This window comes from Eupeodes corollae, chromosome 2, assembly GCF_945859685.1.
Source record: "Eupeodes corollae chromosome 2, idEupCoro1.1, whole genome shotgun sequence".
Lineage (NCBI taxonomy): Eukaryota > Metazoa > Arthropoda > Insecta > Diptera > Syrphidae > Eupeodes > Eupeodes corollae.
In genome coordinates, this window is record NC_079148.1 from 59626837 (window position 1) to 59645659 (window position 18823).

General features: G+C 36.6%; 2 protein-coding genes across 2 annotated transcripts; both read right to left on the reverse strand.

The window, feature by feature from the left end:
• Positions 1-1673: 1673 nt before the first annotated feature.
• LOC129948038 (TNF receptor-associated factor 6) lies at positions 1674-4317 on the reverse strand. The gene has a single exon (XM_056058849.1). The coding sequence runs from the start codon at positions 4182-4184 to the stop codon at positions 2946-2948; it is 1239 nt and encodes a 412-aa protein (XP_055914824.1). The 5' UTR covers positions 4185-4317; the 3' UTR covers positions 1674-2945.
• Positions 4318-16007: 11690 nt separating this feature from the next.
• LOC129947691 (acidic phospholipase A2 PA4) lies at positions 16008-17358 on the reverse strand. Its single transcript, XM_056058352.1, has one exon. The coding sequence runs from the start codon at positions 17175-17177 to the stop codon at positions 16572-16574; it is 606 nt and encodes a 201-aa protein (XP_055914327.1). The 5' UTR covers positions 17178-17358; the 3' UTR covers positions 16008-16571.
• Positions 17359-18823: the final 1465 nt, after the last annotated feature.

The window sequence follows — 18823 nt, forward strand, 5'->3', positions numbered from 1 at the left end:
AAGAAGATCCTCTAAAATGCGCCAACTACAGAGGCATTAGTCTCCTTAACATTGCGTATAATATCCTCTCTGACGTATTATGTGAACGTCTGAAGCCGTTCGTCAACAACCTGATAGGTCCTTATCAGTGTGGCTTTAGACCAGGAAAGTCCACTATCGACAAAATTTTCACACTACGGCAGATCTTGGAAAAAACCCAGGAGCTTCAAATCGATACCCACCATCTCTTTATCGATTTTAAAGCCGCGTATGACAGCATCTATAGGGAAGAGCTCTACCGAGCAATGTCTAGTTTTGGCATCCCTGTCAAACTTATCCGTTTGTGCAGAATGACGATGGAGAATGCACGCTGCTTTATCAAGGTCGGAAAAGATCTAACCCATGCATTTGATGTCAAAAAAGGTTTTAGACGAGACGACGCACTGTCATGCGACTTCTTCAACATCGTTCTGGAAAGAATTGTGCAAAACTCAACCGTCAACACTAGAGGCACAATCTTCCAAAGGTCCATCCAATTACTCGGATATCATCTGCGGATACGCAGATGATATTGACATAATTGTAAGATCAGAGCGTGATGTCAGTGGAGCGTTTTTGAGCATTGCGACGGAAGCGAAGAAGATGGGTTTAATGGTCAATGAGGGCAAGACCAAGTATATGCTGTCATCAAAAAAGGACACTGAACAACGACGTTTTGCACAAAACGTCACCATGGACAGCTATAACTTTGAGGTAGTTAAGGACTTTGTCTAACTAGGCTCCTCTGTAAACGCAGAAAACAACACCAGCGCTGAGATCAAATGCAGAATAACTCTTGCTAACCGCTGTTTCTTTGGACTAAGAAGGCAATTGAGTAGTGCAGTCCTCTCTCGAGCATCTAAAACCATCATCTATAAGACACTCATCATCCCGGTTCTCATTTATGGCGCTGAGGCCTGAACCCTGTCAAAGAAAGATGAGAGCGTCTTAGGATGCTTCGAGAGAAAAATTCATAGGGTAATTTTTGGTCCCGTACGCATAGATGGAGAATGGAGGAGAAGAAATAACGACGAACTGTATTGGCTGTACAGCGACACTGACCTTGTTAATATAATCAAAGTCTAGGTCATGTAGAACGAATGGACATCAACGCTCCAGCCCGGATGGTCTTCGAAAACAATCCCAAAAACTTGTCGTGCGAAACTGGAGACATCTACCGAGAGACCGAGTTCGCTTGAGAAGCATGTTGGTTGAGGCCCAGGTCCGCCCGGACTGTAGCGCTACCTTAAGTAAGTAAGCTTAAGCAGCTTCAACAGGTCCATCCAGGTATTGGCTTAGGCAGACTACATCGACTTCATTGGGAGAACTGAACAAGCTGTACACGATTTCTTTATATTAGTGAAGGCAAAACAAAGTACATGATAGTCTTGACTGCGAGAAGAACAATTCATAAAAAAATCAAGTTAGACGAGCAAGAATTTGAAGTAGTGCAATCTTTCAAATGTGTTGGATCAATAGTAGCAGCCGATAACAACATAGAAGAAGCCATGCGCAGGAGCTTGCTCAAAGCCAACAGAGCCAACCCTAACCTTACCATAACTTCTAAGCTGCTGCTGTACAGGACGATGGTTCTGCCAGTACAAGTACATATATGGATTCGAGACCTGGGTGATAGGAACTCAGATCTCTAAGGCGCGTTGGAGAAAACGGTCTTGCGGAGAATTGTTGGTCCTTTATGTGAGGAAGGACGATTCCGGAAAAGCTACAATCAAGAACTGTATATATGTAATTTATCACGAAGCTAATATTGTGATAAAAAAATAAGCTCGGTAGACTCCTGTGGACTGGACACCTAGCTCCTTTGAGAGAAGATGAACCAGCTCGGAAAGTTATTTGTAGTAAATTTTATGGTAGGCGACAACGCAACAGACAATGCTTATTATACCAGGATCCCCGAAGCTTTAAGGTGCCCAATTGAATGACGCCAGCTAGCGATTGGAATTAGGGAGACTTGTTGTAAAAGGTTAGGACCAGATCCCGGTTGTCGACACGATGATGATGATGCTAAAGCAGCTTGGGAAAATATAAGACCGAATAAATGTCAGGACCTAATTGCTTTAATGCCTAGGCTATGTAAGGCAGTCATTAAAAACCAAGGTTTTCCTATAAAAATCATCAAACTAGTACCGAAAATCAATGACCCTTATTTACATCGCCAGCTATTTTGGTTTTACAAAACCTTTTGAACTTAATTGTATGCTTTTTGAAAACTGTATTTAATTTTAGTAAATATACTATAATGCCTGTTTAAGAAACATTTTAAAATTTGTTTATATTGTATACCAGTCTTTTAATAATAGATGATTGTTTAAAAATGTCTAGTACTGTCCTTAGTTAGTTCGCCTAATATGAAGCTATCGACAAATAACTTCCACTTTCACGAAAACTTAACGCCGTCGATGATGAAGTTCCTATTCTAAAATTTGTATCGCTGCTGTTTTCTTTTGATGCGTCATCTCTTCAAGGTGGTCGCAAGCTTTATTAAAGCCGTTTACATTGTTTTGGTATGACTCAATCGTTTCAGTGTATGCCTTTCATAAAACCTTTCAGTTTCACAAATTTAACTCTTTTCTGAGCAGACACTAGAATTAAAAACGTGCTATTTACGCGTTTAAATACAATTTTGACTGTGAAGGGGGGTTTTTAACACATTTAAATGCATGCCAGTAATTTTTCTATTTTTAATTTAAAAGTGTAAAAATATGTGCACCTTCCTCGAACAACTCTCTTCTATTGCCACACATCAAGTTTTGGATGTATACAAAATAAGGACATATTTTTCATTAAATTCTCAAAAAGATTAAAAAACAATTTATAAACAAATACAATAAATATTTCATTTTCAAAAAAAAAAATACCTGCTTAGAAAATTTGGCTTAATGCTTCGCTCGATGCATTTAAGTTCCTTAAACAATATTTATTTGTATCTTAATGACCAGTCTATCATTTTCAATGAATCCCTTGCGGAATATTTCTGTGATATGAGCGTACTCCAGAAATCCAAAGCCCCGAGGGCTGATACGCTCCTTTGGCTGATGGAATGCCAGGAAGTCGGACTTCGACATAATCGTGTCGTGTTGCGACTCTTTTTGGTTCTTCGGATGGACCATGCAGAATTTAAGACGTCCATTAAATGGCCAATCAAGATGATAATCATTCTCGGAATGCATTAGATGGACGTGCAAGCTGAGATGTTCCCTGCGGTGGGCATTTATGCGAGCACAGAATTTGTAGCCGTGTGGCGATGTGAAGCATTCGCCGCTATAGAATCGCATGTTTGGATTCGCTTGCATTTGTTCCACCAGGGAAGTGAAGTTAGAGATTTGCCAGACAATAACTCCGTTGCTGTGTCGTGGATCGACAGAGTTGTCGCATTTTTCTCGAGCCACTACTTGCTTGGTGAGATTTTCAATCTTAACGTCCTGCTCACGGCATCGTTGTTCTAGAACCACAATCCTCTGGTACATAGCAGTGATGAGGTTTTCATCGGCTTCGTTTGCGTACTGTGCTGGCGGCGGTGGCAAGGCAGAGGCCAAGTGTCCATTGTTGAAAGTTTTTTGCGGTGGATTCCACTGGGCCAGGGAATGCTTTTGCATTGCTTCCAGAAGAAGATTCATATGATGTTCCATGTCTCGGCGAATATGCTCCGACACATCGATTCCATCATCGGAAGCAAGAAATTGACAATTGACAGAAATGAAGGGACATCTCTTTTCGACCGGCGAGGGCAGCTGATAGGAGCACTCAAGCAGATGTTTGTCCACTTCAAGAGGTGAAGAAATCCACTCACAACCGAGAGGACTATTCGGACATTTCCATTTAATCTGATCGATCTCTCGGCGGGTAAAGTTGTCTGGGAAAACATCATGCTCAGTGGATAGGTGTTTATTATCAAGGGGACAGCATTGGTTTTCGTTTTGTAGCCACGAGTGGATGCAGGATTTGCAGAATCTGTGGCCACACGTTGTTAGGACCGGTTCATTGAGCCAGTGAATACAAATTGGACATTCATAACGAGCGTCTACTTGCGAGGCTGGATCATCGATTAGGGTAGAAGAAAGCGATGTAGATGTAGTTCGTTCATTGGAAGTGCTTTTCGATAGCGGAGAGTGCTTTTTTTCAGATGGAGGTGGTGATGAAGACATTGCAAAACTTATAACTTAATCGATTAGAGCTTAGAATTACAAAATTGTGCACAAATAAACAAGAAAACATAAAATTAATTGAGTACAATTAAGAAGAAAAGAAATTATGAAAATTTTGGTGTGAGTATTTTGTTTTTCTTTGATTGAATTTTGACGTATGGTAATTGACGTTGTTTTTTTTTCTTAGGGAAAAAAGATGTCGGCTTGCAGCTAATAGATAAGACTTGTTCATTCTTTTGAAGTTTGGAGACCTATTTGAATGTCCACTGTAAATAGCAGTGATGCATCTTTTCCATTTTTTAATTCATCATTCCTCTTATTAAATTAAATCATTGATAGAAAATTAATAGTTTAAAACAACAATTTATACATAGTTTTGATAGCAATGCAGTCACAATAGAAATATTCTTAAAAAATGAAAATTGACACTTCGCCAATGATTTGACGTTTAAAAACGAACTATCGCTATGGCTTTGGATATCCGTTTTTTGAAACAAATTAATTTTGTAGTTCTTGTTGATTTATATTTGTGAATAAAAGTATTTCAGGGGCGACTTTCCATTACCGCAGCACGAATTTCTTTCTGATTTTTTTTGTACAGTTACGTAGGGGTCTCAATAGAACATGTTTTAAATATTAGGGCGAGGAAACAACTTTAAGTCATAAAAAAAAATATTTTCTTTTTCGGACCTAACCCTACTTTTTTTGTATTGCATTTTTTTAGCCTAAAACAAGTTTTTTTTAATTGATAGCACGGCGTACTAACAGCTAGGTTGCCCCCCGCAACCCCCCTGCTTGGGGTCACTTTAGGATTTGGGGTGGGTGCGAGTTTGGGTATATGCAAAGTACTTTTCCATTTGAGCACTAAAATAAAAGAAATTACCAAGAAAAAAAAAACAATATGGCAACACTGAACATAAAACAGGGAAGAAATATCAAAATCACCCATTTTTGAGTGTTTTGTATGAAAAAAATGAACTTTAAAAATTAATTAAAAATAGAAATAAATGTTTCCTCGCTCTAAAATTGCTATAGTTATTATTTATTTGCACATATCTATCGAATAAAAAAAACCGCGAGTCGAAATTCGTGCTGCGGTAATGGAAAGTTGAGCCGTATTTCATATATGTCAAAAAGGAACCGATTTTCTTAACCCGCCATTGGTGACGCAATTTGACTTTGTACAATGGTGGCGCAATTTTCATGGGCCGGGTTTTTCAACTGAAGATTTTTCGAAATGCGTTACTAATATTTCGGAAGCTCTTTTATTACAATACACAAATGCAAGTTCAACAAAAAAACAATAACGGAGAAAAATGTATTCGCATTTTTTCGCACATTCGGTCTCACAGACGATATTAATTTCTGCTCAACAACAAATCAAACTTTTGTTACCTTGTCAAAAATAAAGTTTGTCAAACTCTGTGTTTTGACAGATCAAAATCAAAAACTAAATACTTTTACCATTGTATAACTTTATAGTATTTTGACATTTAATAGAATTGCCCGAATTTTGTTCCTAAAAGCTTGACAGGCTCTGACAATATTGGCAACTTCTAGACTGTTTAAATGTTAATATAGATTATTCATTCATTTGCTTACAGCAACACGGTTTCGTGATAAAAGATCAATCATTACAAATCTCCTCACATTCTCAAACTCATGTTGAAAAGCTTTAGAACCACGTTTAAAATGTCTCACAATAACTTTTGCAAAAAAAAAAACATTTCGTAAAAGTATTTGATTATTGTATTTCGCAGTAAAACTATGCGGCGCCTTTAATTTTTAAGATTTAGGTGTCAATTTTTGTTCCAAGCAAGTTCTATGTAGCAGCGAGTAAAGCGATAAAACTCGACGCCTCATCTCAATGGACCAACAACAATCTGATGGTTCATTTTGAACCTCTTTGGTTCTATACCAAAGTACATAGACTACACTATTCCTAAACCCCTATTCCAGGAACCCATTCCATCCAGAGATGAATGGGAAGACAAAAAACTCCTGGATAACAAAAGTATTGATTTTTATGCAGATGGATCCAAGAGAAATGAGGGAGTTGGAAGTGGTGTGTACTCAGAAAAGCTTAATGTAAGCATCTCATTCCACCTCCCTAATCATTGTAGCGTCTTCCAAGCGAAAATTTTAGCGATCAAAGAGGTTCTCCCCTGGCTAAGAACAAACGTGATATCAACTTCTAATATCCGCAACTTCTCAGACAGTCAGGCTGCTATTAAATCTCTTGACGTTGTCTCAACCAAATCTCAAACGGCCCTCGATTGTCGATCGTCTCTTATGGAGATGGCGCAGCTATTTAACATTCACCAATGTTGGGTGCCGGGCCGCAGAGACATCACGGGAAATTGTAGAGCCGATGAACTCGCTAAAAATGGAACCGTCATGCCTATTTCACCTGAAAGGGAGGAGATGGTATACCGATAGCTATATGTAAACTTATGCTAAAAGAAACAGCTTTTGCGATAGCAAATGTTAGGTGGCACAATTTACCAAAATGCGCAGCCACAAACTCATAAGGCCTTCACTGGACCTAAAGCGCTCTAAAGAATTGTTATCTCAAAGCAGACTTTATATTAGCTCCCTAATAGGTGTAATTACGGGATACTGTCTTATAGGCATACACGACATACGACTTGGTGTAGCCTCAAATGACTTCTGCAGGAGCTGTATGGACGAAGAAGAAGAGAAAATGATCTCTCACCTTCTCTGCACTTGCCCTGCTCTTTCACTAAGACGCAAACTTCATCTGGGAGACTACTCTTTTGATAATCCCAGTGAACTAGCTAAAAAGGATATCAAATATCTTCTTCGCTTTATAAAAAGCTCAAAATGGTTCGACTAGAAAGAAGTAATTCTCTAGATTCATGTGGTATCACAATGGGCCTTTCTTTTGGCCTAAGTGTGTGGATTCTAATCCGCAGCCACGTTAACCTAACCTAACCTAAGTTCTACGCTTGTTTTAAAAAACGATAGACAAAGGAATTAAATGAAATATACGTTACTCTGTCCTTATCCAATTACTACGTACTTAATCATCCTAAAAAAATCTTGAACTCCCTTTTGCAAAATTTATAAAAATCGTATTGAATCAATTCAACGTAAACCCATTGGCAGAGCCAATTGTTTAGAACTGAGAACCAGTCTTCTACTATCGTAAACGTTTATTTTTAAGTTTTTCTTTTCAAAAAGTTCATGTTTTGTTTTGCATTATTTTTATTAGTCAAGTGTCATAAATAAATACTACTTATTCACTTTCCAATTTGACTTGAAACACTTTTACATAAAATATTAAATGGAATTGTGCAAAAAATATATAAATCACAGATTAATATGTCTGAATCACAAACACGCTTCAGCTTCGACTTCGTTACGGTGGGCCTGCTTCGAGGTTGCTTTTAATGACATTTTTATCATGGCATTTCTAAAATGACACTTCTGTCATTAGCAGTTGTTATTTTTTCCAAAAAGTTTTTTTTTTTAAGTTTGTCGTGCAGTAAAAAATATGAATTTTGAAATCGCGGGTAAGCAAGAAGGTCAATCTGCGAAAAGTTGAGGATAGATTCTATGCTCTGAACTTTAACCAATTGAAGAATAAAGACCCAGAGCACTTCTTTAATATAAAATATAAAATAAAATAAAGTTTAGCTTTCAGTTAATTGAACAATCGTCGTTAGCTGTCATTTTGACATAACTGGAATTGGTCAGGTTTAGACAACATAAGGGACTTTATTTGCAGTCAACTGCTTTCTTTGAACATAAATTTGACCAATTCAACTACAAGGTGTCTCAAAAGAAAGTTCACATTTAAATCTTTTTTTAAAAGAAAAGTCTTAGCTTTATTGAAAAATGTTTATTTTATATTGAAGTACACTGTTTGGGAATTTATTTTTTTTAAATAACATCGTCCAAATGTAAAGCGTTGCGCTCTCGGCATTCATTAAGTTAGGCACTAAAAGTGCCTATGACAGCTCGGCAGGTAGTCTCCGTGATGGCTGCCATTTCATGACGGATATTTTCTTTTGATTGTGCCAGGGAAGTCGGTTTATTAGCGTAAACTTTTGATTTGACATAACCCCACAGGAAAAAATCCATAGGCATTCAATCGGGACTCCGTGGAGGCCAATTTATGTAACCTCGCCTGGAGATTAATTTGTTCGGAAAAATTTCTCGAACTCGAGGCAGAGATCTGTTGGACGTGCGTAAAGTTGCTCCATCCTGCTGGAACCATGTTCTTTGGTTGTAACCAGGAAAGTTTTGCAGTTGGGGTACGAAAAAATCGTCTAACATCTCCACATAACGCTCTGAATTCACTGTGAGTGTGCGTCCCCTCCCATCTTCAAAAAAGTAAGGGCCGACAATTCCACGCGCCGACATCGCTGCCCATACGGTGACTTTGGGTGAATGTAGCGGTTTTTGTTTTGGGTTAGTTGCACTCCAGTAACGACAATTTTGCTTGTTTACATGCCCATTCAGGTGAAAATGGGATTCATCGGAAAACAAGATGTTGGTGAACGTTGGAAAGATCTCAATCATCTGATTTACAAAGGCAATCTTCTGACCAGCATCTTGAGACTTCAGTTCTTGCACTAACCGAATTTTGTACGGGTGCAGCTTTAAATCTTTGTGTAAAATGCGGCATAATGAAGATCTGTGCACATTTAAAGCAACAGCACGCTTCCGAATCGAGATGTTTGGATCATCTCGAATAGACTGAGTTACACTGTCCACGTTTTCGGCTGTTCTTGATGTTCTTGGCCGCCCAGATTTTGGTTTCTCCAGAGTTTACATAGTCTCTTCAAACTTCTCAACCCATTTTGCAATGAGTCGAGTGCTAGGCGCATCATTTAAGTGACGAATATGTCGAATACTGCAGAATTTTCTACGCACTACAGTCGCCGAATTCCGTTTTTGTAAAACTCACGTACGCACAACGCACGGTCCGCACCAGAGAAACGCTCCATAGCGACTAAATTCACAAGAGCCAGACTACCGACTGACATACCCCCCGCGCCCCTTAGAATAGTTGCTTTCGCGTAATAAGATAAGCAAATGTGAACTTACTTTTGAGACACCTTGTAGTTACTTTTTCAACTGTCACTAATTTAAAACTCAGAACTTTATTTGAATAACCTCTAACTTCACTTCTTTGCACAAACGTCATTACTATTTGTATTTTGTGTTGTAAAGAAATATTACTTATTTTATTACTAATTTGAAAAAAAAACCTTTTACACAAAACATTAGGTGGAATAGTGCAAAAAATAAATAAATAATAGAGTAATAAAGTTCAGTTTTTAGTTATAAATGAAAAATATGATCAACTGCCATTTTGACATAAGTAGACTTGATTAGATAGTTAGGTTAATTTCTCCTGACTAACTTTTCTGTCAACTTTCCAATAAAGCTGGCTTAATTCGAAAGCAAGTTTTTTGGCAGTTGGAAAATCAGATACTTGAAACTTTTCCTTGCCTCCAAGTCCTTTATTTTGTATGAACCTGCCCCTCGTTAATATCAAAGGAGTCGCCCAGTGGCAATAGCAAGAGCGACCAACTGAAAACCTGTGCGACTAACAAAAATTCTGGAGGTAAGTTCAGCATTATGTAGAAAGAATATCAAATATTTACGAATTTATCATTTTTCCGCATGTAATTATTATTAACCTTAGTAATAAGAGCTTAAATTTACGAAACACTTATCTAATATGATTTGAACGGATTATTTAGTTTGACTAATGAACCTACTGTGTTAGAATTATTTTATTTGTCTGATAAGAATATTGAAAAATCAAAGGCAATTAAATCGACATGCGACAACGTAATGCCCACTTCTATCGTGGGAAATTTTGCCCAGAAGAGATGTACTATGCATATGTATCTACATATGTTTAAAAAGTTCGTAATTAGGTGTACTTACCAACCTAACTGCAAGCGCACTCGTACATATTGTAGAGTTCAATACCTGCTGGAAGCATATGTAATTTTTGTTTTGCTAATTTTAAATTGAAACGCCTTAACATGTTTTCAATGTCAGATACTCGTAATTGATGATTGTACATATTTCCTGCTAAAAAGAACCTTTAGTCAGAAAATTATCTGGACAATCTATGACGCTGAAGCTGAGTCGGGCCTTTAGTTGTGTTTTGTTTACAATAACAATCTAGAATTATATTTATGTACATTTGTTGTTATGTGACGCATGGACATACTAATTATGCAATCGAGTTTTATTTTAAAATGAAAATAATTAATTAGTTCTGAAAATAAACTCAATTTTTCATGAAAAATGTGATACAATTTCATTTGATGACTAAAACAAAAATTACAAATAAGAGTTCTACTTCTAAGATAGATAAATAAACAAGCACCTACTTTTAATCAGATGATTTACTATGAAACATAATTGACTAATTTGTTTTCTTTATAAGAACTTATTGAAGTTAGAGAAATTACAAATGTTTAAAACTACAAGATTGAACAATTTTAAAGAAGATACAATTATTATTCTTTTATTAATGTACCACATACTTACATATAAGTTTTCATGTACATATGTACTTAAAAGCTATTCAAAATGAAACGACTTTGAGCGTGAAAAGTAACCTTTGAAAATATTTGTGTATTTCCAATACGAAAAGCTTTTACTTACTCTTGCTTTCGTGGCTGTCGTTCTTTTCTGAATATGGAATTTTGTCAATTGTTAATTCAGCCATCAAACGATTTAAATTTTCTCTAAATTCCAGATAAATTAATGCATTCGAAAACCTTTAAAGATGGGCATTTGACAACATTCACAGAGATTTAGTGCAACAGACGATGAAGAATAATTTACCCAGGCGTTGATAACAAGTAATGTATGCATGTACATTTAAAAGCATTATTTAAAAAACAAATTGCAATTATTATTTAAGACCTTTTTTTAAATCTTTCGTACTTTTATACCGTTAATTTTTACCAGACTGAGTTTTATGTATCTTTTATTAAACATTTATAACCGGTTCTTCCCCCATTCAAAAAATCTATTTTTGAAGAAACAGAGTAAAAAAGAAGACCTCATGTTTCAATTTAGAATAAAAATTCTCAATCATTAACTGTTAACATTAATAATGTGCTACAAACTTAAGAGGTATGAGTATAAACGGCATTTTTTTTTTAATAATCTTCATCTGGGTAATACACGAGAGGTTTAATTCGAAAATAAACACTACACCTTAATTATTATTCCATCTTTCTAATAACCTAGGTTAGGTTATAGTGGCTGTCCAAGATGGAACGGACACACTTAGGCCAGTTTTATGACCCATTGTGATACCACATGAATCTTGAGGCTTCCTCCTAAGCTCAATGGAACCAGTTAGAGTCCCTTACGAAACGTGAGAGGCTGATTATCCCGATATGATATAGATCGTTTAGGTCGTTAAAGAATAATTCTCCTATGTAATTCTTGCGTTTTCGAGCTAGAGCAGGGCATGTGCAGAGAAGATGAAGAACCGTTTCTTCCTCTTCCTCGTCCATACAGCTTCTGCAAAAGTCATTTGAGAATACGCCTAGTCTCGTGGCGTGCTTTCCTATTAGACAGTGTCCGGTTATGACACCTATTTCGAGCTTATATGCGATCTGCTTCGAGAGAGCAAGCACCTTGAACGTTTTAAATCCAGTGTTGGCCAGATGTTTTTTGTGGCTTGACACATGGTGATGTTGGTCCACCTGGTGCCTGCCCTCCTCGCAGCGTCTTGCATTAGTAGCAGTTTACAAGTAGGGATTGGTATGCCAGTACTTGCCAAACGTGGTAGGATGGGCTGTACTGTACCGTTCCTGGCGAGTTCATCTGCCTTACAGTTACCTGGAATGTCTCTATGGCCCGGCACCCAGCAAATGTGAATATTAAACTGTTGCGCCATCTCCATTAGAGATGCTCCACAGTTATTGACTGTTATAGAGTTTGTAGAGGCAGAGTCCAGAGATTTGATAGCGACCTGGCTGTCGGAGAAAATACGGATATCAGATGTTGATATCACGTTTTCTTTGAGAAAAGACAAGACTTCCTTAATCGCCAAAAGTTCCGCCTGGAACACGCTACAATGATTGGGAAGGCGGAATGAGAGACTTAATTTCAGTCGTTCAGAGTACACACCACCACCAACCCCTTCTTTGGTTTTTGAGCCATCTGTGTAAAAGTGGATTGACTCATCCTCTAAGCATGTCCTATCCTCCCAAAAAGATCTGGTAGGTATAGAAATCTGGAAATTCCTGTCGAATTGTAGTTGGGGGATGGTGTAGTCTGTGTGCTTTGGAATTGATTCTAAGTACCTTAGAATTACGGAGTGGCCAATGTTGTTGTTAGTCCACTGCGACGAAGCATTCAGGCGAATAGCCGAGCTTGCAGCTATTTGTTTGCTAAATATGTCAAGAGGTGTAAGGTAGAGCAAGGTGTCCAGTGCTGCAGACGGGGTCGTGCGAAGCGATCCGCTTATACATAGGCAGGCTGAACGTTGGACTTTATTTAACTTATACCTGTTTATACCTTTCTCTAAAGCAGTCCACCATACTGCCACACCGTACGTTAAAATCGGTCTGATTACCGATGTGTATAGCCAATGCGTGATTCTGGGCTGTAAACCCCATTTATTACCAATAGCTTTTTTGCAAAGAGAGCTACAGTAGCTTTTTTGACTCTTTCCTGTACGTTGCGTTTCCAATTTAGTTTTTTGTCTAAGACAAGACCTAGGTGTTTAGCCTCGTCTGAGAATTTTAATTGGATTCCTTTAATATAAAGAGGGTTGACAAATGGAATTTTGTATCTCCTCGAAAATAAGACCAGATCGGTTTTGTGTGGGTTAACACCGATCAGCCCAAAGTATTAGTCTGTCCAAGGCATTTTGTAAGAGTTCTTTTAGGATATTAAGATGCTTTCCTGAAACTGCTATAGCAACGTCGTCCGCATAAGCTATCACTCTGAGGGGATAGAACACCACCTTGCGATGTCCCTCTACTAACGAATCGTCTGCAAGAAGAGTTGCCCAGTTTTGAGTTAATTATTCTGCTAGTAAGCATTAAATGAATTAACTCCCAAGAGAACTCTCTACATTTAGAAATGTCAGTGCAGATGTGATTCTAATAACCTAACCCCGACGACTTAAAGATCGTACCGCATTCAAAATTATGACCTTTCCTTATGTATTATTATTATGATTCAAACTCTTATTCCTCTCCTAATCAGTGAAGAATTTCTACCATCCAGTTTTTTTGTGCCTAAATTGTATTCGCACCTTATCCCCCTAAAAGAATAATCAGTACCAAAATCGCCATATACTTAGATGACAATTATTTTACTGCAATAGTTTAGTTTTTTTTTATGTTTATATTTAAGAATTAAAATAATAATAAGTGTTAAAATGATAATTCCCGATGAAGTTATTTGTAAAACATGTGAAAAGGTCTTTTGTTGCTCTGAATGAAATGTCGAGAGAAGCATGAACTTAAAAATCATGGCATTGTAGTTCAGTGTGTTAAACCTGTTCTATATTCGTTTTGTCCAATTTGTGAAAAAACCCTCTTGTCCTTCATGAACTTATGCACATAGAATTACTGAACCACATCGCCGAGACACATTTACCACTAAATTGTCGAAAATGTTCGAGACTTAATAAAATTTTCCAAATGTCTCCTGTAATTTGGAAGCTGCGATAGTCACTGCATCTCAAATCTCAAAAGAGCTAACGCAACAGCCCCTTACAAGTTTTGCTTCAAGTGTGTCAACTCAAACTTCTCCATTTCGGGTTCCAGATATCAATGATAGCCATTTGACCCTCATTTCAATGATAAATTTACGTTGGAAAGCCAAAAGTAAAATAACTGAAGAATTTATAAGCATAGCGTATCGTCTATTAAAAACATTTCGTCCATAAATAATTCTTCGTTGCGAAAAAGCATTGGCCTCGGTGGGCCTTTGACAAAGGGGAAACTTGTTAGGTCAATTTCGACTCCGTTGCAAGCTGAACTCGTAGCTAAGCTAAAGGACCAGGTGTTTCTGGAGTTCATATGTGCAGCATTCATAATTCAGTTAGTGGATCAGAAACAAGCCCACCGTTAGCACCGCCAATGAGACCTTTTGAGCCAATAAGCCGATACAAAAAACAAAGTGGACGTGGTAAGATATCGGCAGTTGTTACTCCATTGCGTCATGTTATGTCGAAAAGCATCCAAAAGGCAATTGCTGAACATGGAATAGCTGGTGAAAATCGTGGTTTTGGTTTCAACAGAAAGAAAATTTTCGAATCCATCGATAGCAGTGGGGAGATTTTAGAGAAATCCCAAGAGAATATTCCATTGGATCTACGTCTTTCGCTAGCCGTTCGTCGTACACAAAGCGAAATAATAGATCGCCAAAGTCATATAGAATTTCTTCATTCAATTAATAAAGTGCCTCCTGCAATGCAAATACTCCAATCGTCAACAAAAAAGACCGAAAGAACTGAATCTATAGTAATAACCTATTCAAGCTCCGCCGATTCTTTAAAAGAAGATTCTAAAAAAAATAATAATCAATCAGGAAATTCTGTTTATCAAAGTTGTCGGAGTGTTGAGATAATTACTTCGACATCAACAGAACTTAGTCAAGTCAATATAAAACAGAATGAAGTTATCTATAGCGAAAATGTACTGCCACCTATAACACCGCGAATACCAACATCAAGCGTTTTGACAAATACAAAATATTAAAATTGGAAACTCCTTTGGTAGCCGAGAAAAAAATTAAGTCAGAAAAACAATCACCTGATGAAATGTTTTTCACACCGTCATCCACTCCAATTCGGACTTCGAAAATAAAGAAACAGTTTCAATACGAAAACAATAATTCCCGATTTGGTAACCAGTCAAGGAAATTCTACAGTATGGAAGCACAAGAAAATGATAAAATCGAATCATCTTCGGATTACACAGATATTGGGTTCGATGATGAATTTTTTGTTCGAAGAGAAAAAACCTGAACCTAGCCGAAGTAGATTGTGGGATCTAGTATCTTCTTATATGCGTATGCCTTCAAAGAATGTAGACACAGTCCATGAGAATACTAAGTCAAAAGATGATACAGAATTTTGCGATAATTCAACATCCATCATTAGGCGATGTGCATCCTTTGCAGTTAAACGCAAGCGAACTTACACCAGCGATTTTAATTTTTCCAAAGGTAACAACACAGATATCGACTTTATAAGTTCTGATCCTAAAAGATTTCGTATTCATGGACGAAAGCCAATCCAAAGAATGCGTTGTAATTATCAAGCTTAAAAATTATTTAAAATACAATTTTATACTCCAAAAAGGAAAACAAAAATCCACAAAATGAATTAAATGTTTTCTTTTCACTTAAAAGTGTTATCTTTCTTTTGCAACAGCCTTCAATTCCTTTCTTGATGAACGCTCTCCTTTTTAAGTAACGAAACGACACATAACGCTTGACCATCTGTAGAACTAGCTTCAATTACCTACGCAACTCACGTCAACCGCAAATCCTTATCACAGTATCTACGGCATTCTTTTAAACTACCATAAGCCATCGAGCTATCGACGTAATTGTAAGTCCATCCAAATAAAGCTGATGCATACAGAGCTAGAGAATAATATTGAAAACAATTGAATTTGCGTTTGAAATAAATTCAAAATGTTATCACTTAACGACGCGACAGTTCAAATGATTTTTCTTATTCAATAAATTTTGCGACCTTTGTACTGTCTGCCCGATGTTGATTGACGACAGAAGCAAAATTTCATCTTCTTTACACATAAAAAAAGAACAAAAACAAATAAGTAGAGGTTTTTTTTTGGGTATATATTTTATTTTTTGAGTATATTTTTCGATTATGTGTGGTTCTATAAATAGAGGAAAAAATCACATTAGCACCAGCCCATGGCCAGAACTTTCTATATAACTACTTAGGATTAACTTATGACCTACGATTTTGATTATGATGCTTTTTATAAATTTTTTAAGTATAGGTATTGCTTTAATACGGCAGATAAGATTCTTTTTTTGGATTATTTTTACCAAAGTAAAATTGTTTAAGTACAAAATTATTCGTATTTTTGTTTTACATTGACATAAAATCCTTGTTCAAAGGCTTACATAACTTTTCTCTTTTGTTTTGTTTTAAACTAACATTTTTAACAAATCCGTTATAGGTAGTTAACTTTTAACATTATTTTAATAGCTCATTGGTTTGTACTAAGAAAAAACTAATTATAGGTATCTAGGCATAGATAGGTAGATTGGATACTTTCAATATTAAGTACAACTTAGTAGAGTTACATAGTTGGCACACAAAGTCTAATATATAAACGGCAAACAACGTACGCTTTTCTACCTCTTCCGTTTTTAAAAATCTAAATTGTCCTTGAGATGGGCCTTGTGTTTTATTCCTTCCTTTTCGCATACTCCTTCGGGCGAACGTTGCAGACACACCTTTTCTGGTTTCAAGACGAAGCACTGTATCTGTACAACATTGAAGAACAACTTTCCAACCATGTTAGCATCGGAGTCGCTTGCCATTTTGAGGCATGTGTGGAAGCGACGATCACAGCTACAGTGACTGACGGTGAAGGGACGGTAATTGAAGAGATCATATTTAGTGGCCATGGCAGGAATGTTATGTTGGCAATGATCGTGTCTGCGACAGCATTTATCCGCACTTGATGCGCCGCCCAATTGATTATAGCTGCCAGCTGTATTTCCGCGACCGCACCATCGCGTGTTCGGTGCAATTAGCCAATCGGAGAGGGCACGTCGTCTTCTTGAATGAAAATCATCATCACCTAGTATCCGAGTTTCTTTGGCGTTTATATCGTCGTCGTCGGTTATGACAGTAGCAGTTAAAGAACTCGAAGAATTCTCTAGACTTTGCGGTGGCAGATGGGCAGCGATTATGCATTGGCAGCAAAAACTGAGACATACAACTAAAAAACACGCGTATTTGGATTGCATATTGATTTAGATTGTTTTTTATTTTTTTAGAGAACTTTAAACAAGGCGACAAACTTAATTAATTATTATCGAAAGCAAATAAAACCAGATATTTATAGTAAAAGCAGTACACAAGCAGTGAAGCAGAACGAAGCAGTGACCAGCAAGTAAAAAAGCAAACTACTGTAGGTTGACGTTTAACATGTCATTTTATAACAGAATTTGTGTTGTGTTGATTTGTGTAGATACAAAATAGAGCAAAAGTATTCGCTGTTGAACAAAAATATGAAGATGACCAATGCACAATGACGTGCAGCAGTTTTTTATGATTAGGAATAGATCAACACGAAAATATTTGTGGTTTTTTATTTTATAAATGATTAAGATTGTTACTAAGAGATAATGGAATTTCTAGAGATTTGTGATGTGCTGAAAAGTTACGTCAATTTAAATTTAAGCGTGTGCGGTGCGGCAAAATACAGAATGTAAACAAACAGGGTTGATTCACGATAATTGGGTCGCATGTGCAAATTATTTCGTTTTCGGCTAGTTCACTATGATTCGAATTCATTTTACGGATGTGTTCATAAAATAGATACTCATTAATTGGTAGTGAATAAGAGTTAAAGTTTTATTCCCCAAAACTTGTAGTCGTGGTTGAACATTTGATCGGTGGTAATTGATAATCTTTTGATATTTTGTTTAACCAGAAATTAAGACAAAAAATTTCCATCCAATTGGGAGGTAATCGGAACAAAAAATGGCTCAACTTTCCATTACCGCAGCACGAATTTCAACTAGCGGTTTTTTTATTTGATAGATATGTGCAAATAAATAATAACTAAAGCAATTTTAGAGCGAAGAAACATTTATTTCTATTTTTAATTAATTTTCAAAGTTCGCATTTTTATATACAAAACACACAAAAATAGTTGATTTTGACATTTCTTCCCTGTTTTATGTTCAGTGTTGCCATTCTTGTTTTTTTTGATTTCTTTGATTTTAGTGTTCAAATGCAAAAAGTACTTTACATATACCCAAACTCGCACCCACCCCAAATCCTATAGTGAGCCCAAGCAGGGGGGTTGCATACCTAGCTGTTAGTACGACGTGTTATCAATTCAAAAAAAACTTGTTTTAAGCTCAAAAAATGCAATACAAAAAAAGTAGGGTTATGTCCGAAAAAGCAAATATTTTTTTTCTATGACTTAAAGTTGTTTCCTGGCCTTAATATTTAAAACATGTTCTATTGAGAGTGAGACCTCTAATTAACTGTGAAAAAATATCAGAAGAAAATTCGTGCTGCGGTAATGGAAAGTCCCCCCAACATTTTTGTTCGGTACTTAAACGTTTGGATTTTTTGTATCTGGGTTGAAATCGTTAAAATTTGTTTTCTTAGCCCATATCCAACCGATTATCACTTATTTTTCGGTTTCGAAAGTACAGCTAAATAAAAGAACATAGTATAAGTCGATTTGTCTTTATAGTTGATTTTTCCTAGGGAACAAGTGCCTACTAGTGAATTACCACATTTGTAATAAGTTTAAGTTAAATTTATAGTTTGATTGTTAAGTATTTGACAGTTCGAATGACAGCTGAAACAATGAAATGAATGATTCTTTATAACATTAAATTTAATCCTGAGACTACAAGAGCAATTTAGTGAT

Excerpts from the sequence above, each read along its gene's own strand:
- LOC129948038 (XM_056058849.1), bottom strand. The coding sequence starts at position 4,184 with ATGTCTTCATCACCACCTCCATCTGAAAAAAAGCACTCTCCGCTATCG.
- LOC129947691 (XM_056058352.1), bottom strand. The coding sequence starts at position 17,177 with ATGCAATCCAAATACGCGTGTTTTTTAGTTGTATGTCTCAGTTTTTGC.